This window comes from Phoca vitulina, unplaced genomic scaffold (assembly GCF_004348235.1).
Source record: "Phoca vitulina isolate PV1807 unplaced genomic scaffold, GSC_HSeal_1.0 scaffold2, whole genome shotgun sequence".
Taxonomy (NCBI): Eukaryota; Metazoa; Chordata; class Mammalia; order Carnivora; family Phocidae; genus Phoca; species Phoca vitulina.
This window is the reverse complement of record NW_022589705.1, coordinates 30,050,326-30,075,535: the sequence shown is the minus strand read 5'-3', so window position 1 is coordinate 30,075,535 and position 25,210 is coordinate 30,050,326. Positions and strand designations below refer to the sequence as shown.

The 25,210-nt window shown below is 37.1% G+C and overlaps 1 protein-coding gene across 4 annotated transcripts in view; it reads left to right on the top strand.

Moving 5' to 3' along the window:
- The window catches only part of SH3GLB1 (SH3 domain containing GRB2 like, endophilin B1), a 34,382-nt gene extending 19,528 nt beyond the window's left edge, over nt 1-14,854 (top strand). The window contains exons 6-11 of one of the 4 annotated variants that reach the window (XM_032424609.1): nt 2,277-2,363; nt 3,923-3,946; nt 7,899-7,988; nt 8,385-8,485; nt 13,772-13,997; nt 14,384-14,854. In XM_032424609.1, coding sequence (XP_032280500.1) covers nt 2,277-2,363; nt 3,923-3,946; nt 7,899-7,988; nt 8,385-8,485; nt 13,772-13,997; nt 14,384-14,491 — 636 coding nt within the window. In that variant the 3' untranslated portion in view covers nt 14,492-14,854. The remainder of the gene's footprint in view (nt 1-2,276; nt 2,364-3,922; nt 3,947-7,898; nt 7,989-8,384; nt 8,486-13,771; nt 13,998-14,383) is intronic. The other 3 variants (XM_032424613.1, XM_032424614.1, XM_032424615.1) reach the window with 3 other exon arrangements.
- Nucleotides 14,855-25,210: the final 10,356 nt, after the last annotated feature.

The window sequence follows — 25,210 nt, the reverse complement described above, 5'->3', positions numbered from 1 at the left end:
ACAGAGAGAGACACAGTGAGAGAGGGAACACAAGCAGGGGGAGTGGGAGAGGGAGAAGCAGACTCCCTGCTGAGCAGGGAGCCCGATGCGGGGCTCGATCCCAGGACCCCGGGATCATGACCTGAGCCGAAGGCAGACGCTTAACTGAGCTGCCCAGGCGCCCCTGAATTGATTTTTAAGATACTAATTTCATAATCAGGAAAAAAATGTTAAGATAAATAAGGATCATTTGGAAATGAGTCAAAATCTCTTCATTCAAAATGCCTGTATGTGCCCAATAATGATTGTGGAATGAGAATACTGTCATCAAGTGTCAGTACAAAACTTTCTTTCATAAGCATTTTTACAGAATAATGATAATCTTTTTTATCTGGAAAAGTTCCAGAAAACTTAGAGATTTAACACTGTATAAGGTCCTTTGGTTATTCTAAATTATTTTACCATTGCTATTAAAATGTGTAAGAACTAAATATAATAGTAGACAAATTTTGAAAGATGTTTCCTTTTGATATATCCGGAAAAGATCTTGACAGTTTTTCTGTGCTGAGTATTGTTGAGGACAGATTTTTTCCATGAGAATTTACATTTAAAATAAAAATGAAAAATTACACAAATGACTTGATTGAACAATTTCATTTATACACAGCTTTTCTAGAATTTATATATTGCATAAAACGAAGTTAACTATAGCCAAATATTTAAAATATTAGTTTAGGTAGAAATTCACATTTCCTGATTATAGTTGTGTTCTTTTCCCCTAGATAACCAACTCGTTTTTCTTCAAACTTTATAGTAGTAAGTCTGAAATACTTTAGAAGGGAGAAGTCCTCTTAGTTTATTATTACATAAAGCCTTAAGGCATGCCTATTATTCTGTGATCTTTGGTGGGGTTTTTTTTTTTTCTGTATTTCTTTTCTGTTTACTTGAAGAACACAGAAAAATAGAAACCACTAGGAGTTTGTGTTTGCTTTTTTTTTCTTTGACACATTTCCTCGTTCCTAGTTGACTCTAATCCCAGAATTTCTTTGAATTCACTTTATAAATTTCCATGGATTGTTTTGTGAGTAGTTATTTCTCTGCAAGTAAGGTTTGGGACCTGTGCATATCAGCACTTTTTTTTTTTTTTAATAATTCATTTACTCGTTTCTTGTTACCTCTTTTTAAAGTCTATATTTATTGAATGCTTATTTTGTACAAGGCGCTTTGCTGAGGAATTCAGAGATAAATAATGCAAAATATCTACTGCCCTCAGTTCACAATCTAGTATACTAGATTGAACTTTTTGATGACTTAGCCAAGTCAGTAAAATATTTATGCCTGTATCCAATATTGCTACTTTATTAACTTGTATTTTATTAGTTAGCATGTTGAAAAATGGTAAAGCAACATCAAAGGCATTTCTCAAAAATACACCAATTGAACAGAAAGAAAACCTACTTGAATGTTTCACAATGAACAAAAACACAATTTTGAAAATAGTATAAAACTTGTCAAAGAAGCAAAGACAAATAAAATTTCTGCATTTAAATTAACCCAGCTTTGGTCTTACATAATTTTTTTTAAATTATTCCGGACTTCTGTTAATGGGAAGAAAAAAATCATCTAGTTTCAAAGCTCTCTAATATTTAGAGGTTTAAACCTCAGTTTTGGGTATAACAAATGTGGAAAATACATCTTCAATAACACAGTATTGTGAATGTCCCTCTGCCCACTTAAGCATTTCCACATATGTCTAAATCTTTAATCTGTAAACTGAGCACCATCATGTAACTTAACCTTAATGTACACATATGAGAATTTAAAGCTTATTAAAAATATAAGGATTGACATACCTTTCATATTTCTTCAGGGTATGCCAAGACCTGGCTGAGGATGACTGAAAGAGAACATGGTTGAAGGCATCATACATTCATAAATTAGAAATGATCTTTGAATAGGAAAGTTGTGGGTAGGCAGAAGGGCTTTCATAGGTGAAAATTTAATAAAAATTGTAGGTAACTGGCAGTTTTTAAAGTGATGTGTTTTTCCTAAATGATTCTAATTTAAAATCAAGCATCAACCATGTTTTTTGTCTTTAAAAATCTGAATCTTTTGGAAAAGTTGAATAGGCACCACTATGTGAAATTCTGTAGAACAACATAGATGTCTTTTTAAGTAGAAAACCATTTTATCAGCTCTCTTAATACTTGTTTGTGTGTCCTTTATTGTGAAGAAGTAATTGTTTCACTGTGTTCATTGGTATAATGTGTTCTTTGTCTCTTACCTATGCACTTAAGCAACTAAACTCAGCTCGCCTTGAAGGAGATAACAATATGGTAAATTTCTCTTACATGCTCAACTTCCTGCATGTAAAATGGCTGAAGGTTTGTTGGCCTACTGTGTTTTCTACATCTTGAGTAAAGTGCCTTCTCTTGCTATTATCTGCTGTAAAAGTCCAAAGTAGTCAAAGCCATGAATTCATTAGTCCAACAAAAAATACAGGGAATACTAGCTGAAGTAATACTGGAACTTGAAGAATAGAAATTTTGTGTTCTAATTGCCAAATATATTAGCTATGCCAAATTCATATTTTAGAATATGAATTTATATATAAATATATAGTGCCTTTTATACCTAGTAAAAGACATTAATTTAACTGGCACTTTGTATTTTCACTTTTGGCAAAGAAAATTAACAAAATTTACTTAACTTAGAGAAAAGTGTAGTTTACAAACTTACTTTGTTTTTCAGTATTTTTGATATTTACCTTAATTTTCACCCAAACTCAACATAGAATTAATTTCTTACGCAGTTTCATGCCAAGACACACTCACCCCCCCATATTTCTGTAGTAGCCAGGCCCATTCCCTATCCAGTACTAATTTACTTAAGAAAGTTACAGAATAGTGATAGCTTTGGGCAAGAATCAGGAGTGAAAATTGTTCTGTAGTACCCAATATATATGTTGAGCTTGATTTGAGGATTTGAGTTTTGAGATGTTAGCAATTTTTAATTTTTAACAAAATAGAAATTTGTAAAATCTGAATATAGCCCAAAAACTCACAAACATTAGCCAATAAAAATTTATAGATGTGGTGTTTGGCATCATATTCCTAGATACATTATTTCCATAGAAGTAGTATGGAATCTGCAGTACAGTTAATAATAAATTCACAGGTAACTGACTGCCTTTATTCCATTAGCATTGAGCTAAAAGGGGCAAAAAAATTCATGTAATGGGAAAGTTTATGTACGGAGTATTTAAAATGCATTTTTGTTGTTCTAAACTACTGTAATTTTTGAAGCCCTGGCTAAATTAGGGCTTTCCTTAGATAGCAAGAGAATGCATTCATTTATTTCCATTGTCCTATCTGTAGGTGAATGAAAATGTGTGAGACTATTTCAGTCATTGGTAACTTCGCATATAAATCATAGGTTTTATTTTAGGTAAGGATATCCTAAACAATTAGCAAGACTTTATTTCACTTATTAGGCATCTGTTTTGCTACTGATGTCATCTACTTAAAATAAGATGTGTTTAACTCTGGTCATTTTAAATTCATTACATCTCAAGTTTATTGTGCCCCACCAGTGGCTATATCAATGTCTATCTATCCTTGCTTTATTTTAGTTTCCTAAAATTCTAGAATTTTAGACCTAAATGAGAAATTAGGAAATGTTTAGTCCAAACCTTTCATTTTACAGATGAGAGAACTACAACTTACTCCCAGTTTTAGAAAACTATTACTTAGTAACTTATAAAATTAGTATAAGATTCAAAAATTAATACTATTGATCCATATGAAGGCATACTTTCACAGTATATTAAGCTGTACTGATTTAGTTACTATAATTACATTTTTCTATACTAAGTTGTAGAAAATGTTAAATTCCAACTTTCTTTCATGCTCTATATTTTTCTCTAATTTTTAATGCTGGCTAGATTTGGGCAGAGGAAGTGACAAAAGTAAGTAAATTATTAAACTATAGAATTATGAAACAATTTAATTGTTATTCATTCAGTAAATATTTATTGGACAGCAGCCATGGGGCCAGTCATAGTCTTTGTTACTATATCTTACAAAATCTGAAAATTATTATAGAAAGCTCAGATCTGTTTGGCTAGAAGTAGCTCCATAAGGCAGTGCAACAATGTTACAGAGATGTGCTTTGCACACATTCTGATACAATGTTATGTTAAGTAGTAATCTTGCCAGAAGACAGTTTAAATACTTGGTTTACTTACATGACAGTTATATAAACTACCGTTTACACCATGTCTTGTATATTCAGTAACTGAATATATCATATGTCACACAAATGAATTTTGTAGATAGCTGAAGCTTGTTCTCTCCAGTAACCAGAGCTAAGTCTTCTGTCACTTTAGTTGAAAATATTTGTAAAATAGTATTTTACTGCTCCATTAAATACAGGATAACATATGTTTAATTTTACTTACAGTTAGGGTATGAATGTACATTATTGTACCGTGTAACAATTAGATCCGTTGTTTGTTTTTGAAGTATGTTGTCTCCTCCCTCAGTGTCAGACTGTCACTTTTAAAAGCTGTCCATATGACTGCTACTAGGAGTCCCTCTTTCCATGTTACCATTCCTAATCTTTTCTAGGATGGGAAATAAAATAGTCAAGCAAGAATTTAAGGAATAAATTATGACTTTAGATTTGTTTCAGTATTTGAGGTCTTCAGAAGCATTTTTTATTTACTCCTCATGTTCAGGCCTACCAAAATTTGACCTGCAGATGAGGACAGGCTGAAGATTGAGGGCAGGTGGTAATTGTGGCCCCTGACTTTTTCTTCTTTTTTTTTTTTTTTCAAACGTTAACTTTTTATTTTCTGACTTTGTGGGATTGCTGCCTATAAGGTCTGTTCCATGTATAGGTTATGAGGGTTTTGATTCTTTGAATTGGAAATCCAGTGTGAAATTGTTGACGCCCACTCTTCATCCCCCTTTGTGGAATCCATTTATCAACTTAGTTACAGGTCTCCCTTCGCCTCTGATTTTTTTCCTGAACCTCTAGCTTGAAGAGGATAGAGTAACGTGGAAGAGAATATAGGTTGAACAATAAAACCAGGGTCTCTTCCACTCTGGTTAGCATACAGATACACCAAAAAATTTCTGATTCTGCAGTCTCTGTAAGTTAGGGAAATATGTGATATGATGGAAAGAAACTCATAAAACAAATATTTACATTGTGTGTGTGGGGCGGGGTGTGTAAGTAAAACTTAATATATCAAAATGGATTTGGGAAGATTTTTTTTCTTCTGTACTTCTCACTTCTGCCATTTTTATAATTTAAAATATGTATAATTTTAAAACTTCATATTCCTCGAATATTTTAAGATTTAAGCCTATAGAAAAAGTAAGTGACAGAACAAGATTGTCACAGCAAATGCCTCAAAAGCCTGACCAAAATTTTTAGCTTACAGGTACCCAGACCTGATATCACAGATCAACAAATTCTTGCCCTTTTTCCAAGTTACATCTTAAAACAATTCTTGCTTCCCTAACCCAAGTTATGCTGTCATATACTCTGGCAGGAGAAAGTCTCTTCCCTAGAACTTTATGTCTTAACTGTAAAATTAAGTCAGGGAATGAGGTCTTCTGGAGGACAGAATAAAAACCCTTTAAATTCACCCTTTTTATCTATCTTTCTAATATGGATCATTCTCTTCCTAGTAAATTGACTATGCCAAACCTATTTCAGTTACCTCTGCCTCTCAGATTAATTATGATCGTTACGTGTGTCAGAAGTAGAGATGGTTTGGGAGATTTGACTACAGCCACCCCAGGCATACACTGAAACTTGTTCAGGAAGTGAGATTCATTTACTTCTGTCATTTACCTTTTCTAAACACAAAGCCTAATTGTGCAAAGAATGACTTCCTAGGCTTTGTAATATGGTGCCTTTCTTCATAATTTATATTTTGCCCAAACATGGAAGACTGACCCCTTATACTTTCTGAGATCATTTTATAACTTTTTCCACTTCATGCTCAAACTTCCCAGTTACTTAATATGTTACCTAGTTCACTTGCTTATACCTTATACAGAAATATTGCCAAATAGAAGGCTTTTCTGCCATTTCTCCTACAGGCCATTAAATCAAATTGTACTTTCATAGAGACCCACGTGGAACTAGTCTTGTTTACTTTTAAAGTTTATTTATTTTTGATTTACTATGGGTACTTCTAATCAAAACTTTTCTGTAGTCACCCAAGCAGAAGAGTAAATAATGCAAATGTAACACTGAAGTAATTGGTTTTCCTTAACACTTAGGATCATTGATTCTTTTCTTCTCCTGGGACTTGATTTCCTACTTAATACTAGCTTCTGGATGAAGCTTACTTCAGCCCTATTATCAAAGCACCATGCATTCTGATTTCAGTCAAGTAAAATTTAATTTTAACTCTTGAATTATTGAGTAATTCAAACTTATTTCCATAAATCCAATCTAGTGGTCACTTCTAATCACCTCTATTGCCAGTGGGATGAGAATGACTAAAGCAACTGATGATGTATTTTGCTGCTACTTCCTTTTTGACTGGTTCACTAGGTTAACTGTTGCCACCAAAAAGTGAAGGAGAGGGAGATGGGGTGTGCAAGGAAAAAGTTTAGACCTAATTTTTATACTTACTACAGTCTTGGAAATATTCGAATTACTTGGATGGGGGGGCTATTTATTCTGGAGAGGTAGTAGAAGATAGCATTATTAATGGTATTATCACCAATGATGATTCCTAGTGTGGGATAAGCTAACTGTTTTGCATGAGCTGTGAGATTTTATTTTTCTCTTCCTCACTTACTACCAACCAACTCTGGCTAAAGGTTTAAGATGTTTTTTGCCAGTATTTACTATTTTTAGGTCCTGTTAATTTTTTAGTGAACTATTTTGTCCCAGCACTGAACCTATATCAGAGGGCTGAAGCTAGTAGTAGTGGTGTGCTATTATATACACCTTTTTCCAGCTCTGAGGTCAATGACTTCACCTTGGTAGCTTGAAATGAGCTGTGGTTGGAGTATTTGTACCATGAAAATCAGCACATTAAAACTCATTCACCCCACTCCCAGCCAGTTTACCAGCACACTACTGATTAAAGGTCCCCCATAACTTGCAGAAAAACCCTAGCATATCTTGTATATAGTAGTGATGCTTAAGTTTGGAAATGCAAAGTTTGGAAAGAAAACTGAAAAAAAAAAAGTCATTTATGCAATAAAGTTCTTTGAAAGAAGCTAAGAACTATGTACCTAGAAACAAATAATATGTTTGGTAACTAAACAGAAGAGGTTAAAATCCTATGGCTTCACTCTGAAGTTTGTTCATTTGAGATTAAAGACTGTCTTTAACTTCAAAGTAAAGTAGCTATAGTAATAATTGAGAATTTTTTTAACAATTTTTTTTAAGGATTTTATTTATTTGAGACAGAGAGATACAGAGAGAGAGAGAGCATGAGCACGGGGAGAAGCAGGCGCCCTGCTGTGCCAGGAGCCCAATGTGGGGTTATGCTGGGATCGTGACCTGAGCTGAAGGCAGACGCTTACCATCTGAGCCACGCGGGAGAATTTTTTGAAATATTATTTTATACATATAAACCAATATTCTTAAAATGTTATGACAGTATATTGATTGTCCCATAGTACTGTTTGTAGGCTTTTATGTGTATGCCATTAAGCTTTGACATTAATAGATTCTTCTGAGTGAAGTACTGGTAAGGAATTGGGTAATGTAGAAAAGCTAAGGTGTAGAAAACAGGGAACAGTTTAAACACAAAGCAGAATCAGGGACTTGGCAGCTTCTCATTTGGGGTTTACTTGGGGGATTTTTAAACTATCTTAACAAATGTACATAAAATGGGCTAAGTCCTCTAATAAAATTCTAAAACTATGTTCCAATTTAAGTCTGAACAGGAATTGAGAATAACTCAAAGTGAATTTGATCGTCAAGCAGAGATTACAAGACTTCTGCTAGAGGGAATCAGCAGTACACATGTGAGTGTTCATTCACTGGAAATTCATTTGAAACAGAAGACTTTGATGGTCCTAAGGGACTTTGAGGGGGAAAACTGAACTTCAAAACTTTTTCAGTCATTTATCAAGGAAATTTAAATTATGGCCCTTGCCAAGATATATGAAGAAATATTTTAAATTTTTGTTTACACCTCATCACCTAGATCTCCCACCATCATCAAAGCCATCTGTTGGTTTTTGTTGGCTACATAGTTTGTTCTTACACTATTAACCGAGGTCAGCCTTGGTAAGCCTTGTAGTAGAATGCTAGATACTGGTGATTCTCCCTGAGTACATGTTGTGGTCTGTTGCCCCTTGGAATTTAGCACTTTTAAGTAGATTATAGAGCTAAGAAGTAACTGTAACTTTCCTTTACAGGCCCATCATCTCCGTTGCCTGAATGACTTTGTGGAAGCCCAGATGACTTACTATGCACAATGTTACCAGTACATGTTAGACCTCCAGAAACAACTGGGAAGGTTGTAATTTCCTTTTCACACCTGAAACTCTTGATAAGAGAGGAAATTCACATTTTTGCATATGAACTAATAATAGAGATGAAGATTAGAAGGATTAAAGACTTTTATTAGCTTGCTTAAAATCAGATTTTTTTTTTTTTTTTTTTTAGGAAAGTGTCAGACTTGTGAGGTAGCAAAAACATTGTGAGCTCTCCTAGCACCCAAGAACTTAACAGGGATGAGAACATAATTTAAGTGAATACTTTTTTAGTGCTATATAAAGAAAACTTAAAAGTGTTTGAAGTTCACTTCTCTCTTAAAATACCTTCCAGTTAGTTGAGAAGGATTACATTGACACTTATTTGCCCTTAGAGATAAGCTCATTTATACTTACTCATTACTTGTTCACTGTTTTAAAAAAAAAAAAGTTTTAGAATAGTCTATAAGACCTCAGGCCCATAATGTAATTATTAAAAATCATATTTTAATATACGTTAAAATATTGGTAGCACAAAATGTGCATAGCTGTCATTCATTCATCAAATGTTTATTGAATACCTGTCATATACCAGGCACTGTTCCGTACTCTGGAATTATATCAGCAAACAGAAAGGCAAATTGCTTACCCTTACAGAGCTCACATTCTAAGGTGACACTAGAAATAAAATGATGTATAGGACAAACATGGTCTCTGCTAGGTCTAGGTAGAAATACCTAGATATTTAAAGTCTAGGTAGAATTAAAGGCCATTGGCAGATAGGCCAGGTGGTAAGTGGAAAGGTAGAAGTGCAGATTTCTGTGAAGGACCTCTAACTGTGACTCAGGTGGGTCTGGCAAAGTTTCACAGATGAAATTATTTTAGGGGGAATAATCTAGATGAAGAAAGGAGCAGGGATGAATATTCCAGACAAAGGAAGAACATGTATATGAAAAGGCCAGAGAAAAGAGAGAGTGGCAATTCAGGGAACTGACAGTAGTTTGTTCTGGTTGGAGCATACATAGTGTTTAAGAATGGAATTGTAGATACGGCTACAAGAGTAAACAGGGTCATGTCACCAATGCCTTGTAAAGTAAGTAGTGATAAGGAGTTGGAGATTTATATAGCGAAGAGCCATTAAAGCCAAGGGAGTGATATGTAAGAGTTGAAGGAGAAATATTAAGAGAAGTTATTTTCAAGGAATAAGTTTTCTTAAAAATCACTTTGGTGTTCTTTTCTGCATTTAATCCTTTAAAACTAGACCTAGAACAAAATTAGGCACATCCACAAAACGAATTTTAGATCTTAAAGATGAATTGTAGCCTGATACCACTGGTTATTCCAATAAGATTTATAGAAGATTTATACTTCTGTATATTTGAAGTTTTGTTAATGGTATTCATATCTGAAAGCAGAATGCCACTTTATCCCCACATCATTACAACTATTTTAAGCCCAGGAAGCCTTAGTACTTCCTTTTCACTTTGTCCTGATACTCTGGGAGTGCAGTAAAGGGATTGCTGTTGTTACCATTCATACTTGCATTCTGCTTAAAGCCACACAAATGCTTGGAACTCTGCCATTCAAACAAAATGCTAGTTATTGCACTTTTGGATAAGCTCAAACATTACAGAGTGAAATGGGTACTATTGTTCTAGGGAAGAAAGTCTAGCTTATCTCTCTGCCCTCAAAGAATTAGATTACTGGTAAGGACCAATGATAGAGAGTGGGAGGAATTTTAGGTCTTTAATGTTACAAGCTATGCTTTTTAAGAGAGTATATAGAAATATTCAAATGCAGAACTGGATAAATCATCCAATTCCAGACTAATTCAGAAGCTATTTCTGAAGAGTAGAACCAGGTTGTAATGTTAATGGTTATAATAGAGTGATGGTAGTAGTAATAGTAACTGAATAAGAGCAGTCCCTTAGGAAGGGCTCCAGTTGTCCCCAGGCACTCCTCTAGACACCTCATATATAATGTGATAGCCCTCACACCGGTGAGGGTCCTAATAGGACCCACATTTTACAGATGAGGAAACAGAAGCACTAGTCACAAGATTAGTAAGTGTATTTCATTTTTAAATAATTAGAAGGTTTTAATATATCAAGCTACAGTGGCAGGAAGTCTGTAGTTTTTAAAATGTATCAATAAAAGTTCTTAGAAGGTGAAAATGGTCTTTCAGGGTTTTGTTGTTGTTTGGTTGGGGTTTTTTTGTTTGTTTTTCTTTTTACCATTAATTCCCCAAAATTGACATTGGTAGACCTCATTGGTAAACAAGGGCTAATTATACTAGTAAATTTGAAAGTAACATTCCATGATTAGAGACTTTAAAAACCACACATATGTGGGGAACAAGAGCTTTTTTTTTTTTTTAATCTTCAGAAATGTATATATTGGGGAAAGTGAGTTCACTGAGGAAAAGATGCTAGGAAAGGTGTTCCTAACTTTAGAGTAAAACCTCAATTAGAAATTAGGGTTTTTTGTCCTTAGAACCCTGTTATCCACCAGAGAAATATTTGCTTTAATTTTTAAAAATGCACTATTCCAGGCATGAAGGATACAGTGTAAACAAAACAGACCAAATCCATGTCTTCACTGAACCTACATTTTATTTGGGGGCAGAGCGAAGTAGAAAATCAATATGTAAATTACATAGTATATTAGAAGGTGATAAATGCTATGGAGAAAAATAAGCAGGGAAATACCTTGGTTAGGAGTAGAGGTTTACACTAGTTAGGGAAGACAGACTTGAAAGATGAGAGGAAGCAAAGCAGGTAGGCCGGCAACTGAGAGACAATGCTCCAGGGGAGTGTACCGTAAGTAGAAAAGCCCTGCAGCAGGAACATAGCTGTGATGTTCAGGCGGCAGTAAGGAGGGCTTGGCTGGAGATGAATTGAGGAAACAGGAAGCTGGGACACAGAGGGCTTTGGCCTTTACTCAGAGATAAGGAGTCTTTGGAGGGTTTTGCCCTGAGGAGTGATACAATTCGATTAGCCTTTGACAGGATCATTCTTGCTCCTCTGTTAAAGGTAAATGTGAGGGGGCATGGGTGGAGGCTAACAGACCTGTTCAGAACTGATTGCAATAATTTAGCCAATAATCCAGTCAGGAGATGATGGTGGCTTGGATCAGGGTGATTGTGGTAGAAGCGGTCAAACCCTGGGTGTATTTTAAAGGTAGAACCAACAGGATTTGCTGACAGACATCATTTATATGGGGCTTAGAGGAGTCCAGATTTACTGCAGGTGTTTGGCCTGAACAACTGAAAGAATGGAGCTGTAGTTAATTAAAATAGGGAATGCCACAAGAGGGGCAGGTTGGGATAGTATATCACCCCAGTTTTATGCCAGAAGCCCAGTTTTAGACATTTGAAGTTTGAAATGTCTATCAGACATCTAAGTGGAGAATACCCAGTTGTAGGACATGCAGGTCTGGAGTTTGGGGGGTAAATTAGAGGTAGAAATTAGAGAGTGGTCAGCTTATCAAGGATACTTAAATCTGAGACCAGATGAAAGACTGTAAGTATAGGTAGAGAAAAGAAGAGGGCTAAGGGTTGAGCCCTGAAGCACTCCCAACATAGAGAGCTTAAGGAAGCAGTGGTACGGAATGAACAGTGAGGTAAGATGTAAACCAAGAGTGTGGCCTGGAAGTCAGGTGAAGAAGATAGAGGAAAGTGGAGGGAGAGGATCCACTCTGATCACTAGATAGGTCAGGTGAAATGAGGAATGTTAATAGACCATTGGATTTAGAACACTGAAGTCATTGCTGACCTTGACGAGAGTAGTTTTAGTGGAACAGTGGAGGCAAAAGCTTGTTTATAATGTAAAAGAACAAAAGGAGAGGGACTGTGATGGTGAGTTTAGATAAGTCTTTCAAAGGTTCTAGTGTAAAGAGGAACAGAAGAATGAAGCAGCAGCCAGAGGAGAAAGTGTGTCTAGCAGATTTTTGTTTTTTAAGATAGGAGAAATTTATAAGCTGATGAGAATGATACAGTACATGGAGAAATACGATAGCATGGGAAAGAAAAGGAAGATTTGCTAGTGTGATATCCTTGAGAGGAAAAAGAAGGTGAGATTCTTGTGCAGAGGTGAAGAAATTAGCCATAGAAGCGTGGACAGCTCATCTGTAGTAAGCGGAGAGATGATCACAAAAGCATAGATGTTTCCTGATTGTTCTTGTTCTTCTCAGTTCAGAAGGAAACAACTCATCAGCTGAGTATAAAGGTTAGGGGAGAACTGCTAGAATTTAACTACTCTTGTTTATGCTGCTGGCTGACTGTGATTTCCAGATGGCACAGTGGTCATATGGAGAAGAAGGAAATTGTATTTTATGGAGGGATGAATTTCACTCAGCTTACCAGATGAGGCCTTTTATATTTATTAAGATTTAAATATGAATTTTCATAGGAAATTTTCAGCCTTAGAAATGGTTGGATGAGAATGAATATAGGCCAGCCAGTTTGTGCTGTTTTCCACTTAGTATTGGAGAAACAGTAGCTTTAAAATAAGTTGAAATTTTTAATTATCTTTAAAATATTTATAAGCACACCAAAGAGATTTTACTAATTTCTAATAAAACTTTTATTTTTACCCCTAAAAAATACAAGACAGAATGAACTTGTGAAATTTGCCCTATTCTCCCATTGAGGCTTCATTATGATAATTACTAGTCAAAACATATTTTTTGAATGCCTATGTCCTCACCTGTTTGTATGTCCATAAAGGAATGATACTGTTTCATCTTAGTATCTTCAGCTTGTGGTAGTGATTCTGGACATGTGGATACCCCATAAATATTTGTCATTTGAATAAATAGAAAAATGTGATTGGATCAGTTTTATAAAAAAGAAAGTTTGGCTAGCTATTCAAATATTTCTCAAAGAATTAACTTGAGAAAACCTCACTCTTGTGATAGTATCTAATGTAGAAGTAGTTTTTCATTGATATTTTATTTAACAACTCTTAAAGGCAGGAAAAGATGAATAAAACATACTAGTAAAGGTTTTTTGGAAGTGTTTTAAGGATAAACTCATTTTTTCAGGGAAAACTTTTTCTTAACTTTATAATTGTGAAGACAACTTTGAAAAGAACTTTCAAGGACTTATAAAAACACCTGAATTTTTTTTTTTTAACACCTGAATTTTCTATAGTATAACTGGCCCAAGAGGCATAAGTTAGATAGCAACCTTTGTCATTAAAATATTACTGACGGCTGTAAATCTTTAGCCAAAGTGGAAGTTGGTAGAAAGTAAACACTGCCACCAAGTGGTGGTATTCAGAAGCTCTAGTCACTTGGAAATAGATAATTGGCCATTTTCTTTTCAACAGTTTTCCATCCAATTATTGTAACAACAATCAAACTTCTATGGCACCCGTACCATCTGCTTCATCAAATGTGATTGGTTCTTCTGCCTTGACTTCAACAAGTGGCCTAGTAATCGCCTCTCCTACCAACCTCATTGACCTTAAGGAGTGCAGTGGCAGTAGGAAGGCCAGGGTTCTGTATGATTATGATGCTGCAAACAGTAGTGAATTATCACTTCTAGCAGATGAGGTGAGTAAGATATGGGTATAAGAAAACCTGTATCATAGATTGACATACCTTCTAGTATTATAATAAATTGTAAATTCCTCATTACTTATTTGGAAATAGTTTATCACGAATACTTTCATATATTTAATATGGTTATATTAACATTTTATTTAAAAAATTACTATTCTTTAACAAAATAGAATATCACAGAAATATTTAAAGCTTTTAACTGCTAAGTAACTAGAAGATTTCTAAAACTGCCTCTAATAAAATCCTTTATCTTTTAGCAAAGTTGATGATAATGTTTAAAGAACTTTAGTAATGAATAAACAGATTATAAATCTGATTATTCTTCTATGTGCTTATTTTGTAACATAGTTAATAACTGGAAATATTTTATTTTGTAGGTGATCACTGTGTTCAGTGTCGTTGGAATGGATTCAGACTGGCTAATGGGGGAAAGGGGAAATCAGAAGGGCAGGGTGCCAATTACTTACTTAGAACTGCTCAATTAAATAGGTGGACTATGGAAAGATTACCCATCATGACACCAGTATTTATATACAATTAACTCTAAATAAAGCAGGTTTAAGTATCTTCCATGTTAATGTTCTTAGGAGACTGAAAAGAAAATACCAGCCATCAGAAACCAGCCTTTCTGCCAATAAAATTGCATGGTGAATGTTTCATTACAGAATTTATGTTAGTGCTTTCATGCCAAGAATGTTTTCTTACAAAATTCTCTTTCTACTGAGGTTTCACTAATAAGCAGCTTCTACTTTTGAGCTCCAACTTAAAGCAGAAGAACTGTTTTCTACTGAATTTTTCATTATTGGCAAGCTTTTTCTTTTATGTAAAATAAATTTATTGTGAATTGATATCAGTGACTCATTTATTAGGTATAATTAATAGCCAAAGAATAAAATTAAAATTGTTTTAAGCTTTTGGTTTAAAAAGAGCTCTAAGATATAAGCCTCTCTTGTGGAAGATATAATATTTCTGAATGTTTCCATAAACAGAAATGCAGTTATACCATGTTTACCTTGTTTTCCAACAGAAATTGAATTATTTCAATACTATATCTCAGTGGTTTATTTTGGGGGCTTTTGGGGTTTTTATTAAACACTACTGAATGATTTCTTCTAAATTTAAGAAAAACTAGTCCTTGAAAAGCATTACCATGTTACTCTGGTATATTTTCAGTTAAGGTTCTAAAACATCTGGAACAAGTTCAATTTGCTAAACAGTGTTTTTTTAAGATCGTTCAGTTGGAACAATTTAATGCATAATCAGAATCGGATCTGTTAAGAACATACTTCAGTAGAGAGAATTTCTTCTTACAGAACAACAAATCCTTATCAAAAATATGGATTAGTGCAACTACACCCATCAAAGAGGAATATTGTATACAAACAGAATACATCTTTGGTTACTCTAAGCCTACTAATTTTGAATATTTATTAATGAACTTAGGTTATCTTGATCAGGATCCCTGGTTATGAAACACACTCATGAAATTATTAGTGCCACACTTGCAGTCAGAAAATTGCTATTTGGACCATTGCTGTGAGTCAGATTGTTTCCATATTAGGACTGCTGCATTCACTCTCATTCATTCATTCATTATTCATTCATTGTTGAGGGCCAGGCACTATGCTGATAACTGGGGATATTATCTGTATCCCCAAGATGGCACAGTCCTTCCCCCTGCAGACCTTAAAGACCAGTGGAGAATACAGAAAAATAAGCAGTTGCCATATAAGAGTCCATGTCATGATAGAAGAAATACAGGGTACTGTGTTTGGGAACTTTGGGAGTCACCTAATTCGGATTTGGGGAGTAGGAGATGGTTTGGAGAGGAAGTGTTCCAGGCGGAGGGAAAAATTATGTGCCAGGCCTGGAGCCAAGAGAATGTAGCATATTCTGACAATAAAAGTAGTTCTGGCTTATACAGGAAGTGCAAAAGTGTAGTTCATTTCTTCTAAGAATGTTAATGTATTGAAATATTTTTTGGTACTTTAAAAAATGATGAACACTTAACACAAAAGGTATTTTAAAATGTGTTTAAGAGCTCCTAATTAAGAGCTTTGTAAACGTGTTGATAATAATTCAGTTCACAGTCAAACTTTAACAGTAGTTGTTACCCTCTTATTTCTGTGCTGAGACACATTCCTCGGCAGTTTTATAATTGTACAAAGATACTTTGATTCACACTGTGAATCACCATACTCTTAACCCCAAAAGCTGTTCAAGCTGGTTAGTTAGCTATATCACCAAGTGAGTGAGTGAGCTTTTTATTTCCCCAGAAAGGAAGTTCTACAGGCAGCCTGGAGTACCATCTTTTGTGTGACATGAGTCCAGGTTTAGATTTTAAAAGATCATACAAAAAATCCAGGTCAACTCAAACAGCAGCTATAAATTAGGTTTATGGGAAGTAGAGTAGTAAAGGGGGAAAAAGTACAGGTACTGGAGTGAAATGGCCCCGGGTTCAAATCCAGTCTTCCTCACATCCTGTGCTCTTTGAGCTTGGACTCCATTGTATAAACTGTTGTTTCATTATTAGTAAAATAGGGATAATAATTATGCCACCTTAAGGTTACTGTGAGGATTCTATAGCAAATGTTAACTCGTATGGTAAGTCATTTTTAGGGAAAGGTTTGACACGTAGTAGAAACATTCTATAAATACCAGTTTCCCTTTGTTAGCCCCTGTAAACTTCCTGACCAATCCAGAGTGTAGCCCTTGTTTATGACTGTGTACCAGAGATACCTTTTATATCCACGCTCCATTCTACTCATCAACCCTGGCCTCCACTAGGTTTAACCTCACTGCAGCCAGCATGAGTTTTTATCAGAACCTCCTGTTTTCCATCAAATGAATGTTGATTATAATAACCCAGTAATGTGCAGTAGCCTTCAATAATGTTAAGGTTCAAATGCTTCTTGTGCCTTTGTCTACCACATATCCACCATAATATGTGGACTTGTTCTTATGTTTGTTGCTTTTTTATTTTAAAGGGGTTTTGTTGTGGGGGAGGGGGATTTGGTTTTGGTTTTTGTGGGTTTTTTATTTTGGTTTTGACTTATGAAGTCATGGTTTTAATTTTTACTCAGGTAAAAGCCCATAAAGGTTCTTAGGCATGGAAGAAAAGCTTGGGAAGGCTAATAATTCATGGTGCAATTTAAAATTATTTAAATAAGCTCTGTGCCCCTGTTACTATACCTAAAAGTATAGTAACATGTGAAGGATGCACATATGAATGAAATAATAAACTTGGAAATAATTGTAGGCTCTTTTACAGACAAAAATGATTGGATTATCTCTACATTTGTTCTCAAAATAATCTAACCTAAGAGGTCATGGTGTTAAATTGTTTTTTATGGTGCTAGTCAGAAAAATGCATATTGTCAGACGTTAGGTTCCAGAAGTGGGAATGTGCCTCATTCTGAGTAACAGGAGAACTAAGAAACCTGAGTCTAGGGTCGCCAGTGGGTGAGAGTCCATCCTCATAGTCTGCCGTTCTCCACCAGAGCAAAGGGACAGAATGTGAATGGAGGGGCTGGTGTGGGAGGGCATTTCGGAGATACACTGGGAAAGATGACAGAGCACAGGACAGGGAGTAACAGTTTTGTTTACCCAGAGAGGCCCAGCTTACCTCCATGCGTTGACTGGATTCCTCAAAAAATCTCTTCCCTACCCCCCAAATGCTTGAAATTTTGAAATCTGTTGCTGAGTATGTAGCACTTAAAGCCTGAGTAAGGAGCCACGTAATAGCTAGCTAGCTTTGCCTCAACTCCTCCGGATGACGCAGTGGCTCCTCAAAAGGGCAGGAGAGAGTTGTGCCCTTTCTCCTACATTATCCTAATTAGAAAGTCTATTCAGGGGGCGCCTGGGTGGCTCAGATGGTTAAGGATCTGCCTTCGGCTCAGGTCATGATCCCGGGGTCCCGGGATCGAGCCCCACGTCTGGCTCCTGACTCGGCGGGGAGCCTGCTTCTCCCTTGCCCTCTGCCTCTCCCCTGCTCATGCTCTCGCTCTATCTCTCTGTTTCAAATGAATAAATAAAATCTTTAAAACAAAAAAAGTCTATTCAGTAGGGCAGTGGTTCTCTGTGAGACCCCAGGACAGGCAATTAATCAGCATCACCCAGGGACTTGTTTCAAATGCTAATTCATATTTCCAAGTACTTTCTACCTTTACATGTGCTGAATTTTTTGTCCTGAAGAGGCTGTAGAACTAGTCTTAGTTCTTCCATGTAGTAAGACAAAAACTGTTTTCTGATCTTCACTGTATTCTAGCACTGTCATAATTAGATAGTTTTATAATTTATTTGATTAGTATGTATCTGTCAGTCTAGAATGTAGGCTCGCTGAGGTAGAGGCTATAATTCTTTTATCACAATGAAATTTCCAACTCTTAGTACAAGACCTAGCACATTGTATGTACTCAATAAATATTTGTCAAATGAAAGGGGGGAAAATGCAATTCCTAAGGCTTATCCAAGATCTACTGAATTAAACTCAGGGGGGAGGGGAGCGCCCAGCCATCTGTTTTTACAAGTTTGAGAAACACTTCAGTAGAACAACAAAAACTTGCCTTCCACCTTCAGGGACTATCTGACATCACTTGAGAAATTCTCCCTGCCTTCCTCACTGTCACCCAGCACTGCTCTCTCAAGTGTAGAGGTGCCTTGCTGGGCTGTATTACAAGTGCGTGTGATGGAATAAGGGTATGCTTAGCATAAGCAAGGGAAATAGTACTTGGAATGCCAGGACTCGGTTGCTGTGGAAGGTTTCTTGGGACCCGTAGTCTGAAGAAGGGTAAGCACTACAACCATGCACATTTCCACTTAACACAGTGACAATTTGACATCAAAGCACCCTGACAAACCATGAAAGAGGTTTCAGACTAACGTTTACATCCCTGTGCCTCAGGTTGCTAAGCTCTTCCATTCCTACTTCACAGGGGACTTTTTAAGAATTGTTAATGCTTTTTTAATAATACAAATCATTGATGTGTTGGTAAAAAGGAAAAAAATGAAAATTTAGTTTAAAAGAAAAATCACCTATAATCCCACCATCTGGGAGAACTGTTATTTAGGTGTATAGCCTTCCAAACTCTTCTGTGCATTTATACATTTTTTTAAATGGAATCAAGCTGTACATACTGTTTTGTAACTTTTTTTCACTTGACAGTACCATAACTATCCTGCCGTGTCAAATATATTTCTACATCTTTTTAATGGCTGCATGGTATTCCATCATATGTGCCACATTTTATTAAACTATTGTTGATTTTTAGGTTTCCAATTTTTCACTAATAAACTGCTTTAAAGAACATCATGTTGCTAAATCTTTTGTGTGTTCTTAATACTTCCTTAAGATGAATACTTGGAAATGGAATTGCTAGTGGAGAGGATATGCCAGTTTTTAAAAGCTTTTGTTACTGCCCCTTTGTCCCCTAGAAAACTTACCAATTTACACTTTTATCAGTAGTATATTTAAAAAAAAAAAAAAACTGTTTCTTTTGAAGGACTTCCAACTATACATTCTTAGGGCCTTCAGTTTAAAAATAAAGTGCAAGAGGAAGATAAAAAGACCTTGCAAAATTAAAACAAGATCAGTCTTAAGTTATTCCAACATGACATTTACTGTTTTACCTTCTCTTAGGTGTTTTGTTATCCTTTGGGAATGTTTGTAGTACTAGCTTGCTCCTTGCTTTAATTCAGTCTCCCAGAAGCACAATCACATTTCTGACTTTTGCTGGAACGGTAGGAGAACAATCTTAAGTAGACTGGAATCTTGTGATAAGTCTGATGCAGACTTCTTCTTGGTTTTAGAGAGCATAGCCATCAGAGGGGAAATAGAAACTTTGGAAGGTAAGCAGAACATGGCTCTCCCACTTGGTTTCCTGGTTCTGTCGGTCAACCTCTTTGAGCCTGTTTGCTCAACTCTAGAATGAGAATAATACAAACCTCCCTTGTAGGATTGAAAGGATTACCATGTTATGGACAAAGTGGCTGGCACCTAGTAGATAATTTATTAGGATTTCTGGCTGAGTGTGTTAGAGCAGTTGCTGTTATCAGCCTCTATGGAGTAAATATCACTGCCATTGCCAAATCTTCCTGGAAGCTGTCATAATAAATGGATATTGCCTGGGGCGCCTGGGTGGCTCAGTCGTTAAGCTTATCTGCCTTCTGCGCAGGTCATGATCCCCGGGTCCTGGTATCGAGCCCCACATCGGGCTCCCTGCTCGGCGGGAAGCCTTCTTCTCCCTCTCCCACTCCCCCTGCTTGTGTTCCCTCTCTCGCTGTGTCTCTCTCTGTCAAATAAATAAAATCTTTTAAAAAAGTAAAAAATAAAAAAAATAAATGGATATTGCCTGGTATAGCCTGTTATACCTACAAAATCTGGTTCTTTAAAAAGCTGCCTGATTTTTCCACACACTCAGGTATTCAAGTATCTAACAAGGTAAGACTCCCAGACAAGGTGTATAATAGATTTCAACTACTGTGCTTTTATGGCCATGTATCAAAGTGGTAATCATATTATTCTAAAATACTGAGCTGGACATGCCAACCATGCCAAACCTCCCCTTCTAATTGAAACTAGCCCACACTTGGCTGCGAGAAGCTGGCACAGAAGGCTCAGCTCAGTAAAGGTAATGGCAGTTAGCAAAATCCCAATAGCATCTCCAGAACTGGAGATCAGAATTGATCTCTAATGAAAGAGATTTATTTAGACGTGTATCTGAACTCTAAAAGTTGCTTAGCAGTGGGGCGCCTGGGTGGCTCAGTCGTGAAGCGTCTGCCTTTGGCTCAGGTCATGATCTCAGGGTCCTGGGATCAAGTCCCACATCGGGTTCCCTGCTCGGCGGGAAGCCTGCTTCTCCCTCTCCCACTCCCCCTGCTTGTGTTCCCTCTCTCGCTGTCTCTCTCTCTCTGTCAAATAAATAAATAAAATCTTTAAAAAATAAAAATAAAAGTTGCTCAGCAGTATTTCCAAAAGATAGATGTCTCAGGGTTAACAGCTACAGTAATCATAGCAGACAAAGCCCCAGAAACCAACTCGTCACATTTGGATGAACCCCAGGAAGTTTAAATTAGCCTCTGGTTTGTTGATTATAACTGGGAGCTACTCAACCAATAAAAAGTGAGGAGTAAGAGAACTGAAGAGGGATGTAAAGAAGGAAGCCTATAGAGGAGGCTTCAGGTTTATGAGAACAAAGCAGATATTAAATAATTATGAGGCCAAAGAAAATGGGCTATTATTGTAAGCAACTTTTTGGAAGCCTGACGCACCAGGGTTCAGTGCAGATGTTTCTGCCTAGTCCCATGTTCTAGTGACATTGTTTGAAACTCGAGCAGCAGTAGGTAGTCCCTGGCAACCACGTACTCCGATGGCTGCTTGCCTTCTGTGTGGTTTCCTCTGTTCAGCCTGCCTGAAGACCTTCATTTGTTAAGAGCAAGCTCAAAAGCTCCCTCCTCTACAAAGATATTCTGGACTCCCTCAGGCAGAATTAATTATCCATATATATATATATATATATATATATATATGTGTGTGTGTGTGTGTGTGTGTGTGTGTGTGTGTGTGTGTAACTCAACTATGGCATTTATTGCTTTGAATTGCAATTACTTGCTAACCTAGCTGAGCTCAAGGACAGGGATTCTGTGTCCCCTAACTCCTAGACACCTGAAGCTGAGTTTCAGCAATCCCTATAGCTGCTTCCAGTATTCTAATTTCTACAAAAGATGTACTAATGATTCAGACTTAGTGCTATTATATGTGTGTTTGCCCTAAGAAGCATTGCTCCTTTTGCACATCAATATCCTAGAAAATGCATGTCTACTTTTCTTTGAGAATAAATTCCAGAATCGATCATTATTATTATTTCCAGTTGACTCTAGTTCATTTTTATTTTATTTTATTATTTTATTTTTATTTATTTGAGAGAAGGAGAGAGTACAAGCAGCGGGGAAAGGCAGAGGAAGAGGGAGAAGCAGACTCTCTGCTGAGCAGGGAGCCCGATGAGGGGCTCCAGCCCAGGATCCTGGGATCATGACCTGAGCTGAAGGCAGGCACTTAACCGATTGAGCCACCCAGGTGCCCCTCTAGTTCATTTTAAACAATGCTCATCACTAATTTGTATTTTACAAAACCATAATTTGTTAGAGAATGGCTTTTTTTTGCTGGTTAGATCTATACTTGAAGTTAAATTTAGGATTAGTCATCTCAAGTCAAGATTGGGCTATTGATGTCATTAACTTCTCCACGTAAATGTTCTCTGTAAAATGGGTTAACTTTCCTTCCTGTCTCTTCTCCTCTACCTCTTTTTCATCCTACCTTTCTTTCTATTTCTGTGCATGCTCCTTCTTCCTTCTTTCAGAAAGATTAGATGGCTAGGAGAATGTATACCACATAATAGGGAAAAGTAACATACAAAAGAAAAATGATTAAGTAGGGGCGCCTGGGTGGCTCAGTCAGTCGGTCAAGCATCTGACTCTTCATTTCAGCTCAGGTCATGATCTCAGGGTCCTGGGATCAAACCCTGCGACTGGCTCCTGCTCAGCATGGAGTCTGCTTGAGATTTCGCTCTCTCTCCCTCTGCCCCTCCCCCCACCACTCATGCTTTCTCTTTTTCTCTCTCTTTAGAATAAATAAAATAAATCCTTAAATTAAAAAAAAGAAGGAAAAATGATTAAATAGTAAAAAAAAGTGTGTGATAGATTATGCTCAATAGCTATTCCTGAGTGGCAAATCTGACTCAGATTTTAGCAGCCAAAGAAAAAAAGGAAACATGATAAAACTTCAAATCGACCATTCACTGATAGAAATATACTAGTGCTCAGAAAGCCACTCAAAGACGTGGCACCAAAGACAACATCAAGCACCAAAGCCCTGATTCAGGAATTAAATGTAACATGACTGCTATATTACAGTTTTCATCAACCTGGGAGTATAAATGAGCACAAAATGATTCATTTAACACCCTGAAATATAATGACTCTGAGCCTTCCCTTGTCAAGGATTCCCCATCCCTACCTAGTTCTAGCCATCTCTAGGGACACTGAATATCCACAGATCAATGCTCTTTCTACGTGCTGGGGCAGAAGGGATTCAGGGACCTCCCTCCTGCCTCATTCCAGGACAGCTTTGGCCCTCCACCCACCTCACACCCCTATTCCAGCCTCAAAAACTCTGTGGCCACAGCCAGTGTTGCAGGGGTCTAGCAGGCCATAAATTGGTGAAACTGGAAGGTCACCATTGGCCTCTGATGTAACATTCTACAGAACTGAGTAGGGAATGCTGTTTTAATTAATTTAATTTAATTGGAGGCAATAAAGTTGTTCATGACGCAAAGTCTTAGCTGTTACATGATAGAGCTTTTTCCCTCACCTCTACAACTCATGGGGGCCCACTACCTCGGCAACACATGGTGACAGGAACACTTGTGCTTCTCATTAACCCCTAATCCACCCCCTTCTTCAATGCTATCTACAGTCCCCCGTGCCAGGTTCACTGCTCCCTCAGACAGAGATGGAAATCAGAGCTCTAGGGGCATGATAAGCCTCAACTGAGGGCCTCTCAAAGCAAGCTCCCCGAGTTCAAGCGTTCTTTCAGTTTGTACACACAGACAATTCTTTCAGGAACAAGCCCGATGAGGATGGCTGGTGAAGACAAATTCCACTACTATACACTTTGCAGTGTCCACCTAGAACCAAGGCTCCTCTTCGTCCCATAGTCTTTGGCCCCAGGGGGTTGGGGATGGGAGGCTGCTCACCAGTCTACGGGCATACCTTCTTTGGCTGTACTTTGCTTTATTATGCTTCGCAGGTATTGCATTTTGTAGAAAGTACAGTTTTGTGGCAACCCTGCATTGAATAAGTCTGTCCGTGCCAACAGCATTTACTCCCATCTTGTCTCCGTGTCATATTTTGGTAAGTCTTGCAATATTTCAAACCTTTTCATCATTATTATATTTGTTTTGGTGATATGTAATCAGTGGTTCTTTTTTTTACTTTTTATAAAATGTTTTTATTTGAGTGTAGTTGACACACAATGTTGTTCATTTCAGGTGTCCAACATAGTGATGTGACAAGTCTGTACGTTATGCTGTGCTCAACGCAAGAGTAGCTCCCGTCTGTCCCCAGACAGCACTATTCCAGTAACATGGACTCTATTCTCTATGCTGTGCCTTTTATTCCCGTGACTTCTTCATTCCATAACTGGAAGCCTGTATCTCTCACTCCCCTTCACCCATTTTGCTTGTCCCACTATCACCCTCCCCTCTGGCAACTGTCAATTTGTGATCAGTGACTTTTGATGTTACTGTTATAATTGTTTTGGAGCACCACAAAGTGCACTCACATAAAATGTGGAACTTAATTAGTAAATGTTGTGTTTGTTCTGACTTCTCTACAAACAAGCCATTCCCCTGTCCTTATCCCTCTCCTCAGGCCTCCCTATTTCCTTGAGACACAGCCCAGATTGAAATTAGACCATTTAATAACCCTACAAGGGCCTCTAAGTGTTCAAGTGAAAGGCAGAGCCTCACTTTAAATCAAAAGCTAGAAATGATTAAGCTTAGCGAGGAAGGCATGTTGAAATCCAAGGTAGGCTTAAAGCTAGGCCTCTTGTGCCAAGCAGTTAGCCAAGGTTTTGAATGCAAAGAAAAAGTTCTTGAAGGAAATTAAAAGTGCTACCCCAGAGGACACATAAATGTTAAAAAATAAAATAACCTTCTTGCTAATATGGAGAAAATTGTAGTGGTCTAGATGGAAGATCAAACCAGCCACAACATTCCCTTAAGTCAAAGCCTAATCCAGAGCAAGGCCCTAACCCTCTAACCCTCTTCAATTCTATGAAGGCTGAGAGAGGCAAGGAAGCTGCAGGAGAAAAGTTGGAAGCTGGGGCGCCTGGGTGGCTCAGGAAGTTAAGCGTCTGCCTTCGACTCAGGTCATGATCCCAGGGTCCTGGGATGCAGCCCCACATGGAGCCCCATGTCGGGGCTCCACACTCAATGGGTGTCTGCTTCTCCCTCGCCCTCTGCCCCTCCCTCTGCTTGTGCTCACACGCTCTCTCTCTCTCAAATAAATAAATAAAAGCTTTAAAAAAGTAAAGTTGGAAGGTAGCAGAGGTTGGTTCCTGAGGTTGGTTCCTGAGGCTGGTTCCTGAGGTTGAAGAAGCTCTCTCTGTAACATAAAGCACAAGGTGAAACAGCAAGTGCTGACGG